Source organism: Mya arenaria, chromosome 9 (genome assembly GCF_026914265.1).
Source record: "Mya arenaria isolate MELC-2E11 chromosome 9, ASM2691426v1".
NCBI lineage: Eukaryota > Metazoa > Mollusca > Bivalvia > Myida > Myidae > Mya > Mya arenaria.
The window spans coordinates 61,562,988-61,585,890 of record NC_069130.1 but is presented as its reverse complement, the minus strand read 5'-3'; the positions used below and the strand labels follow the sequence as shown (position 1 = coordinate 61,585,890).

The 22,903-nt window shown below is 33.5% G+C and overlaps 1 protein-coding gene across 2 annotated transcripts; it reads left to right on the top strand.

Annotated features, from left to right (window-relative positions):
- The first annotated feature begins 480 nt into the window (after positions 1-480).
- On the top strand, positions 481-22,871 carry LOC128202660 (multifunctional procollagen lysine hydroxylase and glycosyltransferase LH3-like). 2 transcript variants are annotated; one of them, XM_052903692.1, is made up of 19 exons: positions 481-751; positions 2,402-2,490; positions 3,837-3,970; positions 4,536-4,650; positions 6,075-6,126; positions 6,362-6,474; positions 7,535-7,598; positions 8,391-8,488; positions 9,179-9,280; positions 9,830-9,961; positions 10,747-10,868; positions 12,188-12,289; positions 13,202-13,327; positions 13,686-13,821; positions 14,381-14,563; positions 15,191-15,295; positions 17,472-17,618; positions 18,799-18,927; positions 19,443-22,871. In XM_052903692.1, exons 1-19 carry the CDS (start codon positions 685-687, stop codon positions 19,596-19,598), a joined length of 2,172 nt encoding a protein of 723 aa, XP_052759652.1. In that variant the 5' UTR covers positions 481-684; the 3' UTR covers positions 19,599-22,871. The 2 variants fall into 2 exon arrangements, with proteins under 2 accessions (XP_052759652.1, XP_052759651.1); XM_052903691.1 differs by lacking the exon at positions 17,472-17,618 and adding an exon at positions 16,095-16,241.
- The last annotated feature ends 32 nt before the right edge of the window (positions 22,872-22,903 follow it).

Below are 22,903 nucleotides of genomic sequence, written 5' to 3'. Positions count from 1 at the left end.
TGGATTAATAATTGTGCTAGGGAGCTTGGGGGCATGCCCCTCCCCCTGAAATTTATGAAAATAATGGTGCAATTAGGTAACTTCCGGGCGTTCTGGGGTGCTTTATTTAGTACTGCAAAATGGACAATTTTAGGATAATAAATCAACAAATTTACCCATTACTAGGCAGATTTTGTTCTGTAAAATAGCAAAAAAAGGCGCCGATTATGTTCGACATTCAGATTGCCTGAAAGACGTCCAATTTTCTGTGTTTTTGCCATTGACCTGTATAATTAAATTTCCAATGTCCATAAGTCTGTAACAACATGTATATAGTCAGGTACGTCGCCTGAATTTAGAAATCATTTCATGATTCATTTTTGACCGCGAAATGGGGTGGAATTAGGATGAAAACATTCTGTTGTCTGCTCCGATACCGTTTTTACTGAACAGCAGCTGGTTCCCCTTCTTAATGTAGCGGCTACTATTCGTTCGTACTGTGACGCCGGGCATAATCTCCCCAAAAAACAGAAATTGGGGTCAAATGTCATACCTATCAGATTTCTTCTACTGCCAGGCAGAAAACAGATATAGTGATGTGGCAGGCTGAATTTTGACTGTGAAGAAGACATATATCGAAGAACATTTTTGCCACAGAGGAACCATTTTAAAACTTTTCACAGAGGAGAAAACATTGCACAAACTATGGATATAAAATTGTGCGTTTTCTTGTCTTTTGCTTTGCTGTCGTTGGGAATTGCTGCAGCAAATGGTATTTTATGTTACTTTTTATTAGTAAATTAGTCATTATAAGTAAAAATCAAAGAAACACCAATTCATGGCGAAAAAAAAAAAACAGGTTAATTAAGTGCATTTAAAATGTAAAAAGATTATGATCGGTTTTACTAGCAATAAAATGCTTTGTTACATGCCTTCTAAATTGTTTGTTAATAAATCTTATCTTTATAATGTTCAATTAAGTAATATTATTTTGTACTATTATCATAGCTATACTATTGCATGTGCAGAAATGGACTTGTAAAACATTTTGTTATAATTCAGTTAAAATGGTTATATTACAAAAGTGGTATTTCCCTTATCAATGCCAGTCATCAGCTGTGCTCTTTGTCTGATAAGCATCTGGCTTACGTGACCTCCAGCATGAATTTTAGCATGTATGATCTATTGAATAATCAATAAACAGTATCATGCCATAATACTTGTGGTCAATCTCATAATGTAAGTGTAACTGCACAAATTGATATGTAATCAGGAGGTTGTGGATCAGAGCCCAGATACAAGAAGCATGTTCTGTTGTCTTCTTAAATAAGGACTAAACTCAGACTCAGAAAAGCACTTTTATTAGGTTACAAAATAAGCTTCCCTATTCCTTACATTTAACAATTATAATAGTAAATATTTGTACAATTTCAAATAGTAATAAACATCAGCAGATTTCAACATCAATATGCAACTGGAATGAAAGTTACTGTAATGAAATGAAAATTTGCAGTTTTGTCCATTCTGTCCGAACCAAGACTTAAGACTGTTTGAAATTATGACCCCTGGTCCCATGAATAGGAAGAGTCTCAGGTCTGAGACGAGACTCAGATAAGCATTTTTATTAAATTACAAATAATCACATTCATTCCATTTGTTTTACTAAAATTAATCTAGGTTTTAAAAAGTAATGTAATTTAGCAAATTCCATCTTCAACACTCAACTACAAGGTACCTAGTAAGTCACAATGTTATGTAGATCTGCAATTTTGCCTGACTTGAGTCTGAACTTGTGAATGTTTGATATTATGACCACAGAGTAATTCATATGATCATACAGCTGTCTTCAAAATCTAGATGGATCTAAAAAAAATTGTATACACTAAACTACTGTAGCATTTTGTTCAAAATATGTTTAACATAGAGGGCATTTCCATATAATATTGTTTTTACATGTACGGTGATACATGGTGTTAACACAATATCTCAACTATATTGCCATTATTGGGTTTATGAACTCACCATTCGGATTCCTTGTGTCATAAGTTCTTCCATCCAAAAATATTATAACAATTTAATTTTTGTATGTTTTTTTAACTGGCTTTTTTCCTTAAAACAAAACTCAAAGTGGTATTTTCTTTTAACAATGATGGGGAAAAAAGAAAATGTCTTGGCATTTTCAGTTGGGCCAAAATCCCTCTCCTAAGGCTGAATGTGTATTATAATTAAAACTAAGTTTTAATTTTGCCATGGGAATGTTGTTTGTCAGATAAAAAGAAACACATTTTTTTCAATATCATTTATTATTATTTATATGATCACCAATTATTTTTATCAATTTATAGAACTCAAATCAATCTTGCAGCAGTGTAATTTGTAGGTCTTTAAAAATATTGATAATTACCTGTAATAATTGTTACAGATTTACTGCTGGTGACCGTGGCAACAGATCACAACGATGGCCTACGGCGATATCTGAGAAGTGCAAGAATAAACGACCTAAACGTGCAGGTAGTAAAGGTTCTTTTTATATCAAAATTTAAAGCATTTATAAATCAACAAAAACAAATTAGTATAATTTTAAAGTAACATGTCACACCGATTGGATTTTGGTTGCCCTTTAACAAACTGACAATTTCTATATTATTTCATTGTCCATGTGTGTTGGTATGTACAGCACTTATTACATGTATATATAATTATAATTTCTTTGGTTTTATGGTTTTGAAAATGTACTTGTTGGCTTGGTGTCATGTATGTGCCTTTTTTCCCCCATCAACCTTTATACTACATTTTGGTTAATAATCATAATCTTATTTGTTTCTTTTATACTCCTAGTGTCCCATTGTAATGATCATCATTTTATACAGATCCATACCTAATCAATGTTTTTTGACTACTCAAATATCTTAAAGTACTTTCGCATTTAAAATGCAGTGATACTGACTGAATGATGTCGACTATTCACTTATAATGTAATGCGTTTATGGAGTTAATTGTATAACGTGGTATAAAATCATTGTGGAAATTGTAAGTGGGAAGAATTTCTGGCACGTCATTCAGCACATCTGTTAATGTATAAGCTGTCCTTTTAAATAATATAATCTAATATTCATATATCTTAGCACATGTGTTTAAATGTCAAATCATGAGATCAATAATAATTATTTCATGAGACATGATATTTGCTGAAGATCAATAATCTGAAGATTGTTAAGCCATTATTTGACTGTGATGGTGTGGACCCTATTTTCAGCATCCTAGAAAAGGGCTGATCAACTTATTTTTTTATGTTTACATATTATTTTATTTTCAACTTGTTACCAAAAGATCAACTTCCCAGATTAAGGTGAAACATTCCATGAGTATGACCATTTTTAGTGGCATAAGTCAGGCGTAACAATTTATTTTTCATGCTGTCCTGTTTTTTCATTCCATTTTTACTAAAAAAAATCCCCATTACTTTCTTCTCCTTTCAAATTAATCTTTTCAGTAGTTTCTTTCTTTGAAAAGACACCTACATGTATTGTTTTATAGAGCGCTTTTATTTAAGTTTAAAACCATCCCCAAATGGCCCTGTTTTGAAGTATGACAATGTTCCAAAACTACCTGACCTTTAAAAAAATAAAACTCTGACCTAAATTAAATTACCCTGTTTTTGGGGCCTTGTAATCAGAAACAAGCAATAGAAAATGATGTATAACGCTTTAACCGGTCATTTATACCGCCATCCGGTATCATGAAGTCCATAAATAAACAATGACTATTTAAATGTATCATATTTGATCACTATTTACATACACTAGCAAAAAAAACAACATCTATAGACTAAATAAGTGAACTTTTTTCTCCAACAGGTGTTTGGTTTGGGCGAGAAGTGGCAAGGTGGGGACATGACAGGCCAAGGAGGGGGCCATAAAATCAACATTCTGAAGAAAGAGTTGGAAAAGTATAAAGACCAGGAGGACTTGATTATCATGTTCACTGACAGGTAAGTGCAAGGGTGTTCTCTGTAATGTTGTAAACTTGTGCAAGGATGATGTAGGTTAGTCAATCCTGGCCCCTCAGAACGTTGATTTAAATGTTGTGTTATTGAAAATTCCTCTATCTAATTTAAACTGTCGATATCCATGTATGTATTTAACTAAATATAGTATGGTAATATCCTGATTAAACTTAAGGATATTTATCTGAATTACATGTTTTTTTTCTGTCCCTCTTCATAAAAGCCTGTAGGGCCAAAATTTACCATCAAATATTAAATTATTTATGCTAGTAAAATTAACGGTATATGCCTAATATATTAAGTAAAGTATATCTATTTTAGTTTATGTTTGACAGTTGATTGTGGAGTAATATAAGTAAACATGCCAAAGCAGTAAATTATTAATGGAGATAGGCGGCTTCTTAAAGGAATCTGGCCTTCTTTGTAAAAATCTATGAGTCCAAAGGCAAAGGGGTTTAATACAGGTATTTGTATTTCCCTCCCTGAATAAATGTAAGCATACAACTATGATCTTAAATGAAATGGATGTATAAGCCTGTTTATTTTACAGCTACGATGTAGTGTTGACAGCTGGAAAAGATGAGATTATTGAGAAGTTCCGTAAGTTTGATGCCCGGGTTGTCTTCTCGGCCGAGGGATTCTGCTGGCCAGATAAGTCACTCTATGTAAGTTGAAAAGTTACCATGGGTATGATGCAAGTTTGAATATTACAATTGTTCTGAGAGTAAGAATGATACAATTATCATAAGCTGAAGCATGTGGCCCATAACTCTGAATTTAGCATTTGATGAGTTATGTCCCTTGTGTAACTGCAAAAAACCTCAACAGGCTTATGCTCCCCAGTGTTCATTTGTTTGAATAAACAGGAAATGGCAATAAATCATATTAGAATGTGGCAGGGCCATTTTGTGTGTAAATTCCAGCCCAACACCATTTAACGACAATGTTTGCATAGTTCAGTCCGCAAAAAAAAGTGTAATTTTATCAACTTTTGTTCTCAAGTATGTATGGACAATAGTGTATTGTTTTAATTTCAGTTGCTGATTTCCCATTGTAATGATTGTCATCTTTTCACATTCAAATCATAACATTTGAATTTTTTTAATATTATGTTTTATGCCAGGATCGTGTTTTTGGTTAATGAACTCTTATATTGTGATGAATTATTATTTAGCAACATGAATAGGTTATTACTGTGTATATAAAATGTGTCCTAATTGCATCAATTGACAATTGCTCAAATACTTGACACATAGTACTGATAGAGGGCATATTCACATGATGACTGTATATAGATAGCCACTTAAGTGCTCTTAACTGATCCTTAATCCTCATACTTCATCTGCCTACATGGGTACTAATCCCTACAGGAAATGTCTATGGAATGCAAAACATGTGTGCACCACATGAAATCAGGCTTAAGTAATGTTTCACTCAGTATGAAGTTGTGGACACAGTAAAGACTTTGTAAATGGGCATTCAATGTTCATTGTTTTTAGTTCATTAGAAATACTGTGCATTTGGTTTTATAAGCTTAAACAATTGTTCAAATGTTTTGTCAAGGATGATTGTACAGTCATTAAATAGCTAGATATAATTCTAAAGAAGCCATCACATTGGTCAAAAAATGAAAATAACATATTAACCACAAGCCTGAGACTGAATAGTCTTTTAATGCAAGGAAAATGATTTGTGATTATAGGTTCAGGGCCCACAATATTGAAGCATATTGAATTCAAATTGTATTGTTCCTTAAATTCAAAAAATATCTTAACTGTTTTATTTCACAGGTAAAAATGTTATATGCTTAGTGTATATTCTGCCATTTAAATATGGACACTTTAATGTAAAAAATGAAAACTCCACTTTAAAGAATTAGTATTTGAAGATATATAAACAATTCTAAATTTAACACTTGAGTAAAAATATGTTAAAAAAAATCTTCAGATTCTTTTGTAAAACAGACCCACATCGTTCAATTTCCGGGCCTGTGACATTTAAAATATCGCGTTCAATGATTCATGAATGCTGACACTGTATACCAAGAATGCACACACAATGACACTGATCTCTCACTGTTATATTACAGGACCAGTACCCAGAGGTCAAGATAAATGAGAAGAGATTCCTGTGTTCAGGAGGTACGGTTTAATATATGAGGACAGAGGAATAGAAAAAATAGAATTTTAAACTTGGGTTTTAAAAAAAGGGGTTGCAAATGGGTTTTTTGGGGTGTTTTTTTTTTTAGATGAGGTACATACAATTTCTTTTCATAACATTGGCAATAAGCATGTGCAGACCTGTTATATACTTAAAAAAAATCATGCCTTAGCAAAATAATTTTAGTATTGTTAATATTCCATATTTGGTTTGCAGGTTTCATTGGCTATGCCCCGGAAATATATAGTATAATATCCCACACTGCTGTTGACAACACCGACGATGATCAACTGTACTACACCAACATCTTCCTGGATAAAACCCTCAGAGTAAGGGTCCATACATAATAAACGTGTTAGAATCATTGAAAAAAGGGAGTCTAAGTGAAATCTAAGAGCTATCATTGTACTGGTATACTATGATTTCAATTGTAAGAGAATCACTGAGGCCAGTGTACATATAAGGGAATGTTTGACAACGGGAATAGAGCCAGATTTGCTGCTGGTAGTGATTTACTTCATGTATGGATTTGTAGTATATTAAATTTTTATTGCTTTGCACTTGTCGGTACGTCGGTCGGTAGATCTGTCTGTCCGTCGGTAGACCAAGTCCAAGTGACACTTCAACAATTCCTGGACCTATTGTCAGCAAACTTGACATGAAGGTTGGACCTGACCAGTAAATGTCCCCTATTGATTTAAGGGGTCATTGGGTTAAAGGTCAAGGTCACAGTGACCTTGGATGCTTAAAGGCTGTCCGAGTGATAACTCAACAATGCCTGTACTCATGGCGTATGCATAAAAATATCCATGCATATTTCCTTCAATTGTCCAAATATTTTTGACAACATGGCGCTTAATATTTGACAAACATCTCTTGTTCAAAAATGTTTTAAAACAAAGGAAGGAATAACAATATCATTAAAAATTAGAAAATGATCATACTGGTATTCCATTTCAGAAAGCTCTCTCGTTGTTCGAAATGTGTTCATCAATAATCAATTCTCATTAAAAACAGTGAACGCCTTTGCAACAGCCTGTACAATCATGTTATGCTAATACAGGATCAATCATGACATTTAATTATTGTACAATGCTATCATATAATGAATAATTACAGTCATTATGAAATGTTCACATGTACATTGGCACAGGGTACTTATTACCTAACAAAAGTTACCAGGTGTTTTTGGACCATAATCATAGTTTTCTATAGTTATATAATTATGTTGAATATGTTATCCACTGTAAATATAATATATAAGCATTCCTTTAAATGAACTGAGTCTTAAGGAATTGATGGGTATGCGTCCAGGGGTTGGGTGTATTTCAAACTGGAACAGCTAAAGAGAATATTGTTATATGCATCTTATTTTCTTTTATTTTTCAGGAAAAATGGAGCATAAAGCTTGACAAGAAGTCGGAACTTTTCATAAATCTGCATGGAGCATTGGGTAAATGAAGTTGTGAAGAGCATTTAAGTGTTTAACATTTTACAGCTAAACAATACTAAATACCTTCTGGGGGCTGATTTCTCAAACAATCTTACTTAAGCCTGTTTTAGTGGGAAATTGGTGTTTTGACTTTTACTCCTAAAATATTCTCCTTTAAAAATTTGTCCACACTGTTTATGGAAAATTATCCCAAAATGATTGTAACCAACTGAATTCCATTTCGTGAAATCGGCTTTAAATATTTATTTTTTTAGCTATTACCATACAGTTGAACACCGCTATTCCGAACACTCATTAAATCCGAAATTTTCGCTATTTCAAAATTATTTTTCGGTCCCAATTTTATTATTTCTTTAATTTTATTTAACCAAATTTTTAATCTGTATTCCGAAATCGCTATTCCGAAAAATCACTATTTCGAAGAAAAAATAACGGTCCTGATGTGGTATTTCACACCTATTTATCAATCCTTATTTCAAACTCGATCATCTCATATTGTTATGTATATATAATTTTTTGAGGATTTGCTTCCACCTCCATATATACAACGTTCTGTGTAAACTAGAGTTTTAGAGAATATGCCTCTTGTCCAACTTGCCAAGAGGCAAACATGGTAACCCTACCAAGGCTTCACAAAAACACACACCAGTTATGTATTGCACCCAGGAAACATACTTGAGTGTTATCTATATCAGCTGATAGCTGTCTGCTCAATCAAGCTAAACTCACTGGTACAAATGTATAAACTAAAGAAAAACAGAACAAAAATGTTTAAGACAAATTTCATTCCAGGTGACATAATGCTGAAGTTCAAGGGGGACCATAGTTTCCTGTACAACGTGAAAACGGGAACTGTTCCTATAGTCATTCATGGAAATGGACCAATCAAGGTACATGACATTCTACCCATATTATTGAACTAAAACAAACCATTTGGAAGTCTTTGTCATGTTTTTCAGAAGTGCATTGAAGGAAATGGTAAACTCACCTTTTGAAACAGTGTCATTTTTTATGCCTCCTAAGCTGAATTTATTAAAATCCAACCATTCTGCCCATCTTTTTTTCTGTGTCCAAGCTGTGCTGGATGGCACATTCAGGGCATTCATCACTCACTGTGACAGCTCTTATTAACGTTTTATTTTGATCAATTACACTGTCACAAACAATATTTAACTGCACAGTGCTAGGTAAAAGTCAAAAGACATCAGTTCCAGTATGACTGCACTAATGTAAGATATTTTGTGTTTTTGTAATTAAAATTATTTAAATATGATTTTTGGTTTGACTATTTTCGATGCGTGGCAAAAAACATTTATAAATATTTCAAGTGATGATTTCTATGACATCTCACCAGATTGGTCAGCTGGTTAGCCTTCAATATTAGACATCAACATTAATAGTGTTTTGTCATAAAAGTAACTGTGTTTCCATGCAGTTGATGCATGTAAATAATAAACTAACCCTTGAAAGCCAAGTCATTGTGAAATTTTTATCATACAAACATTCATTCTTTTCACAAGGGAAAACACAGCAGAATGCTACTGAGTCATGTAGTCATTACAAACAATTTCGCATTTCAGCCTGAGTTTAACCGATTAGCCAATTACCTAGCAGATGGCTGGACGCCTAGCAGTGGCTGTGTGACCTGTGGAGAGGAAACAATCAGTCTGGATGGTCTCCTGGTATGTGACCTTCACCTTTCACATGTAGTATATGACTGATACAACTTGAGGGCTTACCAGTAGCATTTAACCTCTCTGATCTTCAATGAAGTTTGCTCTGCAAGGAGAAACCATTAGTTAGGAGAGTCTGGAAGATTTGATCTTCAACTTCAACCTTTATAAGATGACCCTATCTTTGACTTTGTATAAATAATAACGTTAAACAAACAAAACTGATGAATTTAAGAACCATGTGCACATTTACATATCTAGACTTGCATTTGTGGTGAGGAACGAACCTTTGGTCAGTCTTGAAAGCTTAGAGAATACTGTATTCTTAATGATGATCCAATTTGACCTTTCATTTAACCTTTACATTTGACTTCTTTGTGTGGTGAGTGATACTCCAATCCTTGTTCTGTTAGTCAGAGACATTCAAACAATGAAACTCTAGAATACTTCCATTGTCTTTGAATTTATAAGACAGTCTTACACATGGTGATTAAATAAGGAGCAGCATTACTCATTCTTATGTTCATATTCAGCATATGTTTATTATCATGCTTTCAGGAGGACGACTATCCAACCATTATGATGGGCATCTTTGTCGAACGTCCAACACCGTTTCTGAGGGAGCTCTTCAAACATGTGGCTGCCCTGGACTATCCCAAGTCCAAAATCAGCGTCTTTATGCACAACACTGTAATTACCTGTAGAATCTTTTTATAATTCATTTGTTACTGTGGCTAAACTGATTCACCAAAAATGCCAGATCACTTTTTTACCCCAGCAGAAACATAAGTTAATTGATTTGTTGGCTTTCACCCTGTAGTGCTCTTATTTAGGCCTGTAGTAAGCATCTCTCTTTTTAGGACTGTTGTTCATATTTGCTAACATCTTCAGTTGGAGTTAGTGACTCAAAACATGATATCTTTATTTCACTATTTACTTACTATTTGAAGGACAATTGTGACAGAAATTACTGAATAAAAAATATTTCACAATGATATTCAAATCATTGTAAAAAGAAATCGATACGAAAGATACTTTGTAGCATTATGTAGCTGTTTTGAAACTAAGACTCAAGACATTAATGAATATGTGCTCATGTCCGGCCACTGCAAACAGACTGTTGTAATGATGGCCTTAAATGATATTTAATTATGGCAACACATTAGTTGTTTAACTATCTAAATGGCAAACTAGGAAAACTGAAAATCGTATAACATCATTTTAACTATGGAATGTAAATGTTTTAACAAAGCTTGCACAATATTTCACCATAATAAATGCACTTTAATGTTGGGATTTGAGATAGTTTAATTATATTTTAAGAAATGTTTAAGATAAAACTTTTTGTTTAAAGTTTTAGGATATTAAGACAATGATGCAAGCGTATGTGTGTTTTATTTTCTCACTGAACACTTGTAGGTTGAGTGGCACCAGCAGGAGTATGTGTGTTTGATTTTCTCACTGAACACTTGTAGGTTGAGCGGCACCAGCAGGAGTTGAAGACCTTCCTGCTGGAGGTTGGTCAGGAGTATGAAAGTCTCCGTGTTATCAACCCCATGGATGAAGTGACCGAGGCAGATGCACGCAACTCCGCAATGTAACACAAATTTATATACGTTTTATTTTATACATTAAGGATGAGAATCTTCCATAGATTTTCGGGAATGGTTTTGTCTCTATAAAAGCTTTAAACCGAGGTGTCCTGAGGCCATGATCACAAACAGTTTCTTATCTGAGTCTAGACTAGATAGTGCACTTTAAAAGGTATTAAAAAAATCCTCTTTTTCATTCATTGTACAAAAAATTAAGGTAAGTAATTGAGCAGTTTAAAATGGTTATACGGTTCATCATTAAAGGGAATATACACCAGATTGGTTTTCTGCAACAAATCTCAGGACAATTATTTAATAAAATGTTTTACTCTTTGAAAACATAACTGTAAAAAAATACCAAAATGTAAAAAAAATCCAGTCCGAGACCGGGTTGGAACTGGTGTCACCAAGATTTCATTCCAGTGTTGTATCCAATGTGCTACGAAGGCATACCCTAAAAGCTATATACCTAACTTTGTAATATCACATGATAACATCGACTAGCCAATCACCCATAAGGAATGAATTCGACTAGGTAGACATACCTAGAAATATTTTTTAAATGGAAAAATTGCGAAAACAAGTTAATTGTAAACTATGTGGTACTTCAGTTAGTAAATATATAAGTTAGTCAATACATTGTACCCATTGATACAAAGTTTATGTCAGTTTTTGACAATTTCCTTTTTTTTTCGCTATTTCACTATACACATTACAGCCCCCCCCCCCCTTATACTTAACAGTTTTGCCAATTTAGTCTTAGCTCAGATTTGAGAATATTCAAAGTCATGGCCCCTGGACCTCGTCAAAAAATTTAGGTATTTTTTCCTCAGCCATTGTCACCCCTGAATTACATGTATATTGTACAAGTTATGTGGTTGGGATCTCAGATCTTATGGGGGTTTTTTTGTTATGAAATTAGGATAATCTAGAAACTTTATTTTTGGAAATATTTTAAGATGTCTCTAGTATAAATTGGCTTGGTGTTTAGAGCATGTGCTGATGAGGGAGCTTGGGTTAACTTAGGCTAATTTGTCTGTTACTACCATTTTCACTACCGCATTCAAATTTTCATCATCATTTACACACTACACTGTAGACAAGAACAATGAAAAATTGTACCTGTATATACATTATTTATTACCTTTTACTTGTCATACTAGTGTTATTCCAATGATTGATTTTAATTAAAAATTGTTTGAAAAGGTCAACATCAGCGACTATTGATTATTCAACCAACATCCCTTAAAGCAGCTGTTGTATACTTTACAGAACCATTTAATTTCATTTCTATTTTTTCAAAGCATGAATATGGTGTTTTCAGCGATGATTGTATCAAGATGGCCTGCCAGTATTTCCTGAACATTGATGGGGATGTCCACGTGGAGAACAGCAATGCCATCAAATTGCTCATGCGCCAGAATAGGTGAGAGAAAGGAGGACGGCTTATGTCCTTATGAAGCACTGAAATTGTTGGAATTGATATCATGCCTAAAGCGGATGTCGTTCACCGTTCATAATGAAATACTTAACAAAAGAATACTTTGGATCCCAGTCAATATATTATATGTGTACATGGTTATCATGTGACTAGTATATCTCTCAACTGTCATTATAGAGGTTGTTTTGGCTAAGTGTCGTTTTCTTTTGCACCTAGTACCCTCATGATTGAGTCTGTTTCAATATTACTAAAAAACTGCATGGAATTTGTTTTAACCTCATACGGTGATAAAGCATTATGAGAGGAAGTGCAATATACAAAAGCCATAAATATATTTCAGCTAATGACCGAGTTATTGCCATTTACTATTTTTCCTTGTCAGGAGCATAACTTGAAAATATTAGGATGAAAATTAATAAAACTTAATAAAATGGCAAAGCACAATGAGAGGTAGCCCATTGAACAAGAAGAACCATTACTCTATTTCAGCTTATGACAGAGTTATTGCTCTTTGTTACTTTTCTTGTCAGCAGCGTAACTTCTTAATTACTCAAAAGAATTTTGATTATATTATACAACTTTATTCAAGCATGATGAGTGGAAATGCAGTGTACAATTACCTCTGAGTTATGGCCTCTTTTAAAAGAAATAGGTTGCCACTCCTGTGTCCAGGCAGCATTGGGGGTATTTGTTTATTCCTGTGACAGCTCTTGTTTGTAATTGTGTTGGGGATGATTTGATAAGCATGGAGATGCAACATGAGTTCGGATGATTTCTGACAAAGAGTCAGTGCTTGGGGCATGCAAAGCCTCATTGAGTTGTGTATGTACCACAAGCAAGGTTCTTAGTACATATGCTTAGAGAGGAAAATGGTTTTCAGCCGTATCTTTTTTTCAGGTCAGTTATAGCCCCCATGATTTCTCGGCATGGAAAGGCGTGGTCCAACTTCTGGGGAGGTCTCAGTTCTACAGGCTTCTATGCCAGATCTGAGGACTACATGGACATAGTTAACAGAGATAGGGTGTAAGTGTTTGAATTAATTTACTCATTTCTTAAGTTTTCATGTCTTTGGATGGGAATTCATGTGCAAAAACATACTGTATACAGTATCTTTAATATGATTGAAATATTTGATGTACCAGTTGATTTGGAATATTTGCAAAAGAGAATGGTTAAACCATGGGCCATTATCGATCATTCAAAGGTATTCTGTAAAACAGGAAAAACAAACCTCAACATGATTTCTATGTACATGTACATAACCCAAGGATTTTAAGCCCCATGTTATACATGTAACATGATATACATGTAACTCCAGTGATAGCTAGCCTATGATGCTGATACTGCAAGCATTATACTAACAGTGATTTTCTATTTACAGTGGCCTGTGGAATGTGCCCTACATGGGTGGCATGTACCTGATCCAAGCCCATGTTCTACCCAGCATCCAAGGGGGATTTGCCTCTAGTGAGGGCTTTGATGCTGATATGGCGCTGTGTGCTACCCTCAGGGACAAGGTGGGCACAGCATTTGTCAGATTGCATAACAAATGATATCAAAACATTAAAACATGTCAGAGATTTCATTTCATAACTAACAGGCATATTTAATACACAATATTGCCTCAAGATATTTTATTGGTGGTTCATGGTGGAATGTATTTGCTGATATTAGAATGAGAGGAAGCCTACTTATTTCAGGCCAAAACAATGAAAAAGCATCAATTTTTAATGTTCAAAGAAAGAAAATCTCCAAAGATAAGGCTTTCGAAAAAAAAGTAGAAATAAATAGAGCTACATGTATGTATGTATGTGTGTGTGTGTGTGTGCGTGCGTGCGTGCGTGTGTGCGTGCGTGCGTGTGTTGGTATGTATGTATGTATGTATGTATGTATGTATGTATGTATGTATGTATGTATGTTTTCTTGTACATCTCACATTGACAATCTGTAAGGCTCTGATTCTTGTACCTGAATCAGAAACAGAAGCACAGTATATTTATGGATGCTGGGCTTGTCCTTGTAGTTTTGTGTATTTTATAAAACAATATACAAAATAATAATATTTTACATTGCCAGGGTGTGTTCATGTTTGTGACAAATCGGGACTGGTACGGCCATCTCATCAACACTGACGATGTGGACATCAAGCGTAAACACCCCGAGCTCTACCAAATATTTAACAACCCCTTGGACTGGGAGAGGAGATATATACACGAAAACTATTCACAGAGTCTAGCACCGGACTCTGTTATTGAGCAGGTTATACAGAATGTTTTTTATCATGCATATCTTTTAAAGAAAAAAGTTAAAGTTCTTGTCAATGTCTGTGTGGTATGGCAGAAGCGTATTAACAATAAAACATATATTTATGGCAAAATTAGTACACATATTCTTAATGACAATACACGTGTGTGTCATGGAAAAAAATGAAACTACTTTTTTCAATTTTGTAACATGATACTCAGTAAAAGATTGCTAAAACAGCCTGTTTCGGGCAATCTGGGAAATGTATTTCCCTTAGCAAAACAACTTTCAAATGAATTTATCAAAAGGACTTATTTCCACAAAATTAAATAGGCTGATATCTGATTTGAAGATTTTGTTTTAGAATACATGGCCAGTTGTATAACTGAGATAACTGCTTTTTGGCACCAAATTGAATTATACTGGTTAGATTGGAAATAGAAGAATCTTTGTAGTTGTATAAGGGAGGTAATCTTTGTATTTTTAAAGGGTTTTTTTAAAAAATGAGAAGAGCTTTCTAAAAAGATTGTAGGATTTCTTTATTTCAAGTTGTGGAATGCATAATACATTTATAGTTATACATTGTTATAGTTTGAAACAATTACAATGACATAGGTACATATAATTGTTGTGTTGTTACAGCCATGTCCAGACGTGTTTTACTTCCCAATTATGACCGAGATGTTCTGTGATGAAATAGTTGAAGAGATGGAGTACTACGGTGGCTGGTCTGGCGGCAAAAACAATGTATGTAAAACCTGGGGAGTGACTGCAAGAATAACCGAAACTTCTTTATTTAGTGTCACTAAGAAAAGTTAATTCTCCACTCCATTTTGAATGTATTATTTTGATAACAGAAATGAAATTGCCATTATTGTAAGCTGGACAATAGCTATTCCCATTGTGTTCTTTTATCTCGTCTGTTTATGATGTAAAAGTTGAAGTATTGTCATAGTGTTGTTAATGATACCGGAACGGTGGCTACACAATGGCTGTGTTATTCCCCTTCACCAAGTGGATTAAAACCAACGAGTGTCTGTGCTCACTTATTGTGGATTTAGTTTTAAGGTTAGGTGTTTTTTCTAGGTAACCCGCATCGAAGATTGCATGCTAATAAATTTATTGATCATGGCTGTTGAGAGACCATGTATAAGATATACATTATATAACTTTATTCTATTGTTTTTTCACAAATGAAGGTATTTATAAAAATCCTAAGGAATAATCACCTGAAAAAAGTGTACATACCGGTATTTATAACTTGAATAATTCAGCATTTATCCTTAAACGTTCAAGTTTAGACTCCTGTATGCTAGGTATATGCATAAAAAAGTCTGAAGTACATCTATATAATTGGCTTTGAAAAATTGTTTTCCAAGAGGGTTTAAAGCCCCTTTACTTGCTTTGAGTCTCAAAACATCATATGCTGACTACAGTTTTAGGATTTCAGGATTGGAATATGGTCTAATGATAATCTCTGAATTGTTTGTGTGAACAAATTGTTGAAATGGTGCCATGATGTATAAAATTGATAACTTCTTGTCAGGATCCTAGGCTAGCTGGAGGCTATGAGAATGTGCCAACAGACGACATCCACATGACACAAGTTAACCTGCAAGATGATTGGCTCGAGTTTCTGCGTCTCTACGTAGCGAACCTGGCAACCAGGGTGTTCCCTGGTTACCATAGCAATGTATGAAGAGCCATGAAATCTTGTGCATTGGATGTAGAGTTTTGAATGTGACTTGAGCTAATAGCATGATGTTCTCATTTTGTTACAGAGACCTTCCTTTAAGTTTTTAAGTTATGCATGGTTAATGTTGTTTTTTTAATTTTGAGCATATAAAAAAACAGTGTGTGTCAAACGGCATGAATATAGCGAAGGCCAGGCTGTTTAAGTTGCATAGACTGCCCTTTGATTCATTTAAAATGGTGAAGAAAAGGAAAAGTTATCTTTGTTTTAAGTCATCATTCGAAGCAAAATGTTGCCTTCGGATGTAGCATTTATGGCCTAATTTATCATGTGGTAAACACACACTGAAAAAGGTTTAAGAGCAGGGACAATGCTTCAGAATAACCAAACCTTACAGGAATTCATTCATTGAGAAATTTATATTCAAGTTTGCTAAATGTTTTAGCAACTGTCAATTAAAAAGATATTATAATTGGCTTGAGAAGCTTTACATTAATAATGTCTTTGCCATTTAACAGTTCACTCATGATTGCAGCAGTAATCTTATTTGAAAAAAAAGTGGGTTGCAAACTTGAATCTCATTTGCATAAACTTAAGACAAATATTTGAATATATAAAAGTACAGGGGCCGTATTCAATAAGCATCTTAGTAAATATTTTCAACTTAGTGAGAATTTCGTAATTTTTGACAACGATTATTTTAGATACCCGCTACTTTTTATCAGACCTATTCATATGCATATATTGTTCAGACCATTTTCTTGCTTATTTTCATATTCTTGGTGTACAAACATTGGTCATTTTCTTAAAATTCAAATTAGAAAAATGGCAATTTTTCACTTAGTTGAAAATTATTACTAAGATGTTTATTGAATACGGCCCCAGATCTGCTTAGATGTCATTAACATGCATACATAATCTGTTGATGTAAATAATCCCAACACAGCTGATCAGATACAAAGATGTCTAGTTAGATAAACTGACACACCATGGGGGTTTGACCCCTGCAGTTTGCATGGCTTTAGGAACTGTTGTGCGCATACATGTATCACCAAGATGAGATATTTTCACTGCAGAACTGCAGAATGGCAACTGACATGTGTGTTACAGTATATAACAGCATGATGTGCATTGTACATAGCACTCTGTCCATGATTATTATGGCTGTCACTAAACTCCTATAAAACTAACAGCATGGTTTATTCTTTATCTCTCTTACATGGCATGCAGGATGATCGACTGGCCACAGGGTACGAGAACGTTCCAACAGACGATATACACATGACACAGGTGGATCTTCAGGAAGATTGGCTAGAATTTTTACAAAAATATGTGTCACCTCTACAGCAGAAGGTGTACCCAGGTTATGACCATGATGTAGGTTGAAGCATTTAATGTATTGAATGCATTAAGTCTTTGAAAACTTAAAATTATCTCGTACACAGATAGGTTAATGTTATAAGATATAATTTTTTTGGTGCTGTTTGAAAGGGCTTTGAGTGCAAAAAAGAAAATGTTAAGAAACATCAGAGATAGATAAAACAATTTATTGGCCTTCAAGATTGCAAAAAAGGTGTACGAAGGATTTCACTTAAATTAAAGAGAAAATATGAATATTTTTAATAACTATATGCATCATGTCATTTTAGGGATTTATTTTACCTATTACTGATCAGTCATTCAATACCTTTCAATGATACCAAACTTAATTCATCAATGAAATTAACATTTATGGATCTATGTAAGAGCTAGCTCTTTTTATGGATCAGATTCCTGGTATAAAGGTAGAGTGTGACAGTGGTCTGCCTAGTGGTGGAGGTTGTTGGTTCAAACCCTGCCTGAGGCACTTCCTCATGGTCCTCAAAGCAGACATAAGTACTGGTTTTTAAGAAAGGAAATTGACTGCATGATTCTATAATCATCTTATGATCTCAAGCTAGCCAAAAGAAAATAAAGACAGCATGATATTGTCTATGAGTGTGTGTGATTCCTAATGAACAATCTGTGTTTAAAAATGCACTTTTGAAATGCATGTTCTATTGAAATGCCTAATATTAAAAACTTTGCCATCAGCATTCTTGATTAAACAGAAGTACTAAACATGAAATGAAATAAATTTTATAAGGTATTTCGTTTGAATTGAACATCAAATGTTTTTAGTTTTAATATAATTTTTACAATATTGGATTCTTGTTTATGTAAGTGTTAACTTGAAACATAACCTTCAATTTTTAAGTGACCATTGTAATTATTATTATTAACTACAATTTCCATGAGTTTCTTTGATTAATATTAATTATTATATATCTTTTTTTAATTTTTACAAGGTTTTATCTTTCCGATTTTAAGCTCACCTGAGCACAATGTGTCAACACATAAAGCTTTAAAAGATCTTGTTTAATGAATCAAAGTTTAAATCTAGTGAAATATTTAATAATAGGATGGTTTTCAAAGACTAAATAAACAGCTGTGTTTTAACCCTCACAAATCTGACCACAACCAAAATACCCCGGTGCATTGAAAGCCATCTATTACAGTAAGTGTTCTTATATTTCAGCCGCCAAGGGCCATCCTGAACTTCATAGTGAAGTACAACCCAGAGCGTCAGCGAGAGTTACGCCCCCATCATGACAGCTCAACCTTCACCATCAACATTGCCCTCAACACTCCACACGTAGATTATGAGGTATTGTATATTATGTCTTACTAAAAGAATAGATAAAAAAATAAAGAACAAGTTTTTTTTTTATATTATATTCATGTCCTAGTATCCGCATGTCTGCCTAATGCCCCCTCAATAGCTAAAGAAGACTGCTCAACCTGCATTATCAACATTGCCCTGGACACCCCACGGGTTGATTACAGGCTTTTAAACAGTAAACAATGCTTCAACACAAAGCACCCTATTGTTACAAGAAAAGAGGACAGTCTCGTGAATTAGCTGTATATTACCCATCATACTGATTGAAATATTTGAAGCCCTCATTGCTTATTTATCTGGATATCTTTTTATAAATCAATAAATACAGCTGATTTCCAATTTCTTTCAAACAAGTTGATTTCATCAGTGTACCACTATTATGATCAAGGAACTTGTACATCATATTGTGAAAACTATGTAAACATTGTTCCATTAGAGATATAGGAAGAAACTCAACCACAGGGAGCTATGCCATTAAACTATAAAAATTACACTTCCAGGGAGGTGGTTGTAGGTTCATCCGGTACAACTGTAGCATAATTGAGACACGTAAAGGCTGGATGGCGATGCACCCTGGACGCTTGACCCACTATCATGAAGGTCTGCAAATCAAGTCAGGCACCAGATATATCTTTGTCTCGTTTGTAGACCCTTAGATCCATGTGATTGTGTTTTTGCGATGATTGATCAAGTGTTATCATATTTGCAAAAGGTTGTGTGTTTGTGCAGTCTTGGATTAAAGTATCTTTCAAATGTTTAAACATTAACACTTAGTTACTGTTAATGTATTTGGTTTTGTGAGGACTATGTTTAAGACATGTAAAAAAAGGGATTTTTGCACAGTCTTAAATTTAGCCATTTTTATCATTTTTTTTTAAAAATCATGGTTCGCAGTAGTTTGATGATAAAATCATGTTTTTTGGTGCTATTTCATATGACTAGCTAGGTGGTGTAGGACGGGGTTCACTCTGAGGCTTGTTTTTCATTTTTTACATTTTCATATTCATTTTGTTGTGTTCTCTTATGGCTGTATGTAATGAGCAATGAAATTTTTAATTTGACAAGCATCAAAATAATTATCTTAACATAAATGTTGTTGTATAACACTGACATATGTAGAACAGGGCATATATGAGAGACCATCAAAATATATATATAACAAGGCGTATATAAGTGACCATCAACACATGGTCAGGACAATAATTATATATAACAAGGCGTATATAAGTGACCATCAACACATGGTCAGGACAATAATTATATATAACAAGGCGTATATAAGAGACCATCAACACATGGTCAGGACAATAATTATATATAACAAGGCGTATATAAGAGACCATCAACTTATTCACATGGTCAGGACAGTAATTTTCCAAGATATTCACAAGGCCCTTGATTTCGGCTAAAACATTTTTATTTTATGTCCCTTCTTCAACGAATACAAACAGACAAAATTCAGTGTACTCATGCTGTGCTGTTAGTAAATGTTTTATGTAAGTTATGTCAAGTGACACATGTGTATACATGTTCTGATGACATGATTAGTGTAAATTTTAAGGTAAATTTGTACACAAAATGGTGGTGAAGATACTAGATATAAATTGCAAAAATGTTTTATAACTGTGTCATTCTGAACTCTTGTTGTTATTGACTTGATGTTGCTGATGTTTTGTAACCTGTTTAAATTAGAATGAAAAATGTGCCAGTATTTTATACATAGCTAGCTTTACATAAAACAATATGTCTAGGGGGCCATGTTACGCACAAACTTTTAAAATGATGTTTTGAGTATTTAGAATATCTTTTTTGGTTTAAATGGTATTTATTTGAATAACTTTTACCTGTGAGAATATATAAACATTATACATGAGCAAGCAAATACAATGCATAGATATATATAAGTATATCACACATTATAGATATATAAATGCATAATAGCACTTAGGTGTTTCAGACAGAACAACGACGTAGGTGATAGCGTGAAGCTTTAAATATACAAAGGTCTCACTTCTGTAATATCTATTTTGAAACTAATACCGGTAGCCTTGGTGGGTTAAGGCAATGTTTATTTGATTTTACAAGTTAAACTTTGAAGTTTGTTTGTAACACTCCCTTCGCATTGGACTGGAATCCATGATCTAGGGATATTTTGTCTATTTCATTGATTAGAAGGCCTCTTCATGCTTTATGATCATATTACATGCCCCTGTATACTTCCTTCTTGCTGTTTGCTATAGATATATATTTAGAAAATCAAAACTGTTTATGCTCGGAGAAAATATGCTTTTTATCATGCAATCTTACATGTTTTATAAAGAAATCATAGTGATTCTTAGTTTTGAATTGTTGGTATTTGTTAATATTTGTTTTTTGTTTTTTATTGAAAGAAAATGCTTTTGTTAAAATGGTCAATGTTTTTACCATATTCTAAAATGTAGTTTTTCTTTTGTGTTGATGACATGGAATTATTACAGTAAAAAGAATTGTTTAAATTGGTAATTCTGAAAAAAAATCCGTCCACATTGATACCAATGCCACATTGAGTAGTGTTAGAAGTACAGTTGTGTATATCAAACACCTGTAATAATGTTGCATAATTTGTGAAAACAGCAATCTCATGAATCACTGAGAACGTGTATTGCTTTCTCTCGCTCTCCACTAATAATTCCTTTGATTTGTACATGTAAAAATGTTTATAATATGAATTTTGCCTACGCACAGCTAGGATTGCAATATATTCAAGGAGTTTTGATTAGGTGAGCTTCATTTATTTGTTCAGAAAGCCCAATTTCTTTAGTGTAAATAGGCTCTTAAATTTCATGGGAATAGGGTCAGACATTATGTTCAGTTTTTTGTGTGATAATACTTGGAACTATTGAAATTCATAATCAAAAATTTAAAAATGAGATCTCTTGTTTAGAAATACCAACTACACAGTATAATACAGTATTTGAAAATGTTAAAGAAAATGGTTTATTATGCTGAAATTGTATTTTTAGGAGGAGATAAATGGGGGGTTTCATTTTAAACGCATTGTACTGCATTCATAACCCAAATATTTGAATTGTAAGAAGTTCATAGATTTCTCTCGTTTAGTGCAATAAAATAAGCTGGTCTTACTATAAAGGTATTATATAGCTCGGTGCCAATACGTTGTTGTTGTTTTTTAAATTTACCAAATGTGAAGAAGTTTTAATGAACATTGATAGAAGTCTTTAAGGTTAGATCTGTCAGATTGCTGATTGTGAGTCAAGGTAAGATCTGTGAGATTGCTGATTGTGAGCATGTGAACATGATTTTTATTCTTTACAAGTTAAATAACAAATTGTAACATATTTAAAATAATGATACCTTTAATACAACTTCATAGGCATGTTTCCAAAGCTAAGAACAGCAATCTCAGGCTATGTAGATCTGCAAATGTTAAATGAAACAGTAAAGACAAATCTCATGTTGTTACAAGAAGTAAGGATGTCCTGCTATTTTTATTCACTGACTGTCACGCTTGATGACCAAGGAGTTGTTTTTTCTATATTTCTTTTACTTGTCATTTGTCAATTGGATTTTGAAATAGGTTAATAAACAAAGAAATTTCATTGGGCACTCAAAAAGTGAATAGTTACTCAGTTTTCATTGGATCATTAGAGGAAAAATTAATCTTGATGTGATTTGTCCTGAGCAGGGAACCAGGCAGTCAACAATCTGACAGACCATACCTTTACAAATGTTGCTACCTGTGCCATACTATATCGAACATTGAAATCCATGACGAAAGATGTACTATAAACAGTTGTTAAATTGCGTATTCTAGGCAAGAAAGGATATTATCCCTGAAATATATCAGAAATGTTGTGATAAGATAGTTCGAGTCAAAATTGATATGTACAAACTGCGTTTATGCTTGGTAATAAAATATATTTGCATTACATGTGTTCAACTCTTTTTTTAATGACCAATG

Excerpts from the sequence above, each read along its gene's own strand:
- LOC128202660 (XM_052903692.1), top strand. The coding sequence starts at position 685 with ATGGATATAAAATTGTGCGTTTTCTTGTCTTTTGCTTTGCTGTCGTTG. Across the intron at positions 2,491-3,836 it reads TAAACGACCTAAACGTGCAG|GTGTTTGGTTTGGGCGAGAA; the intron begins GTAGTAAAGGTT and ends TTTCTCCAACAG. Across the intron at positions 9,281-9,829 it reads TCAGTCTGGATGGTCTCCTG|GAGGACGACTATCCAACCAT; the intron begins GTATGTGACCTT and ends TCATGCTTTCAG.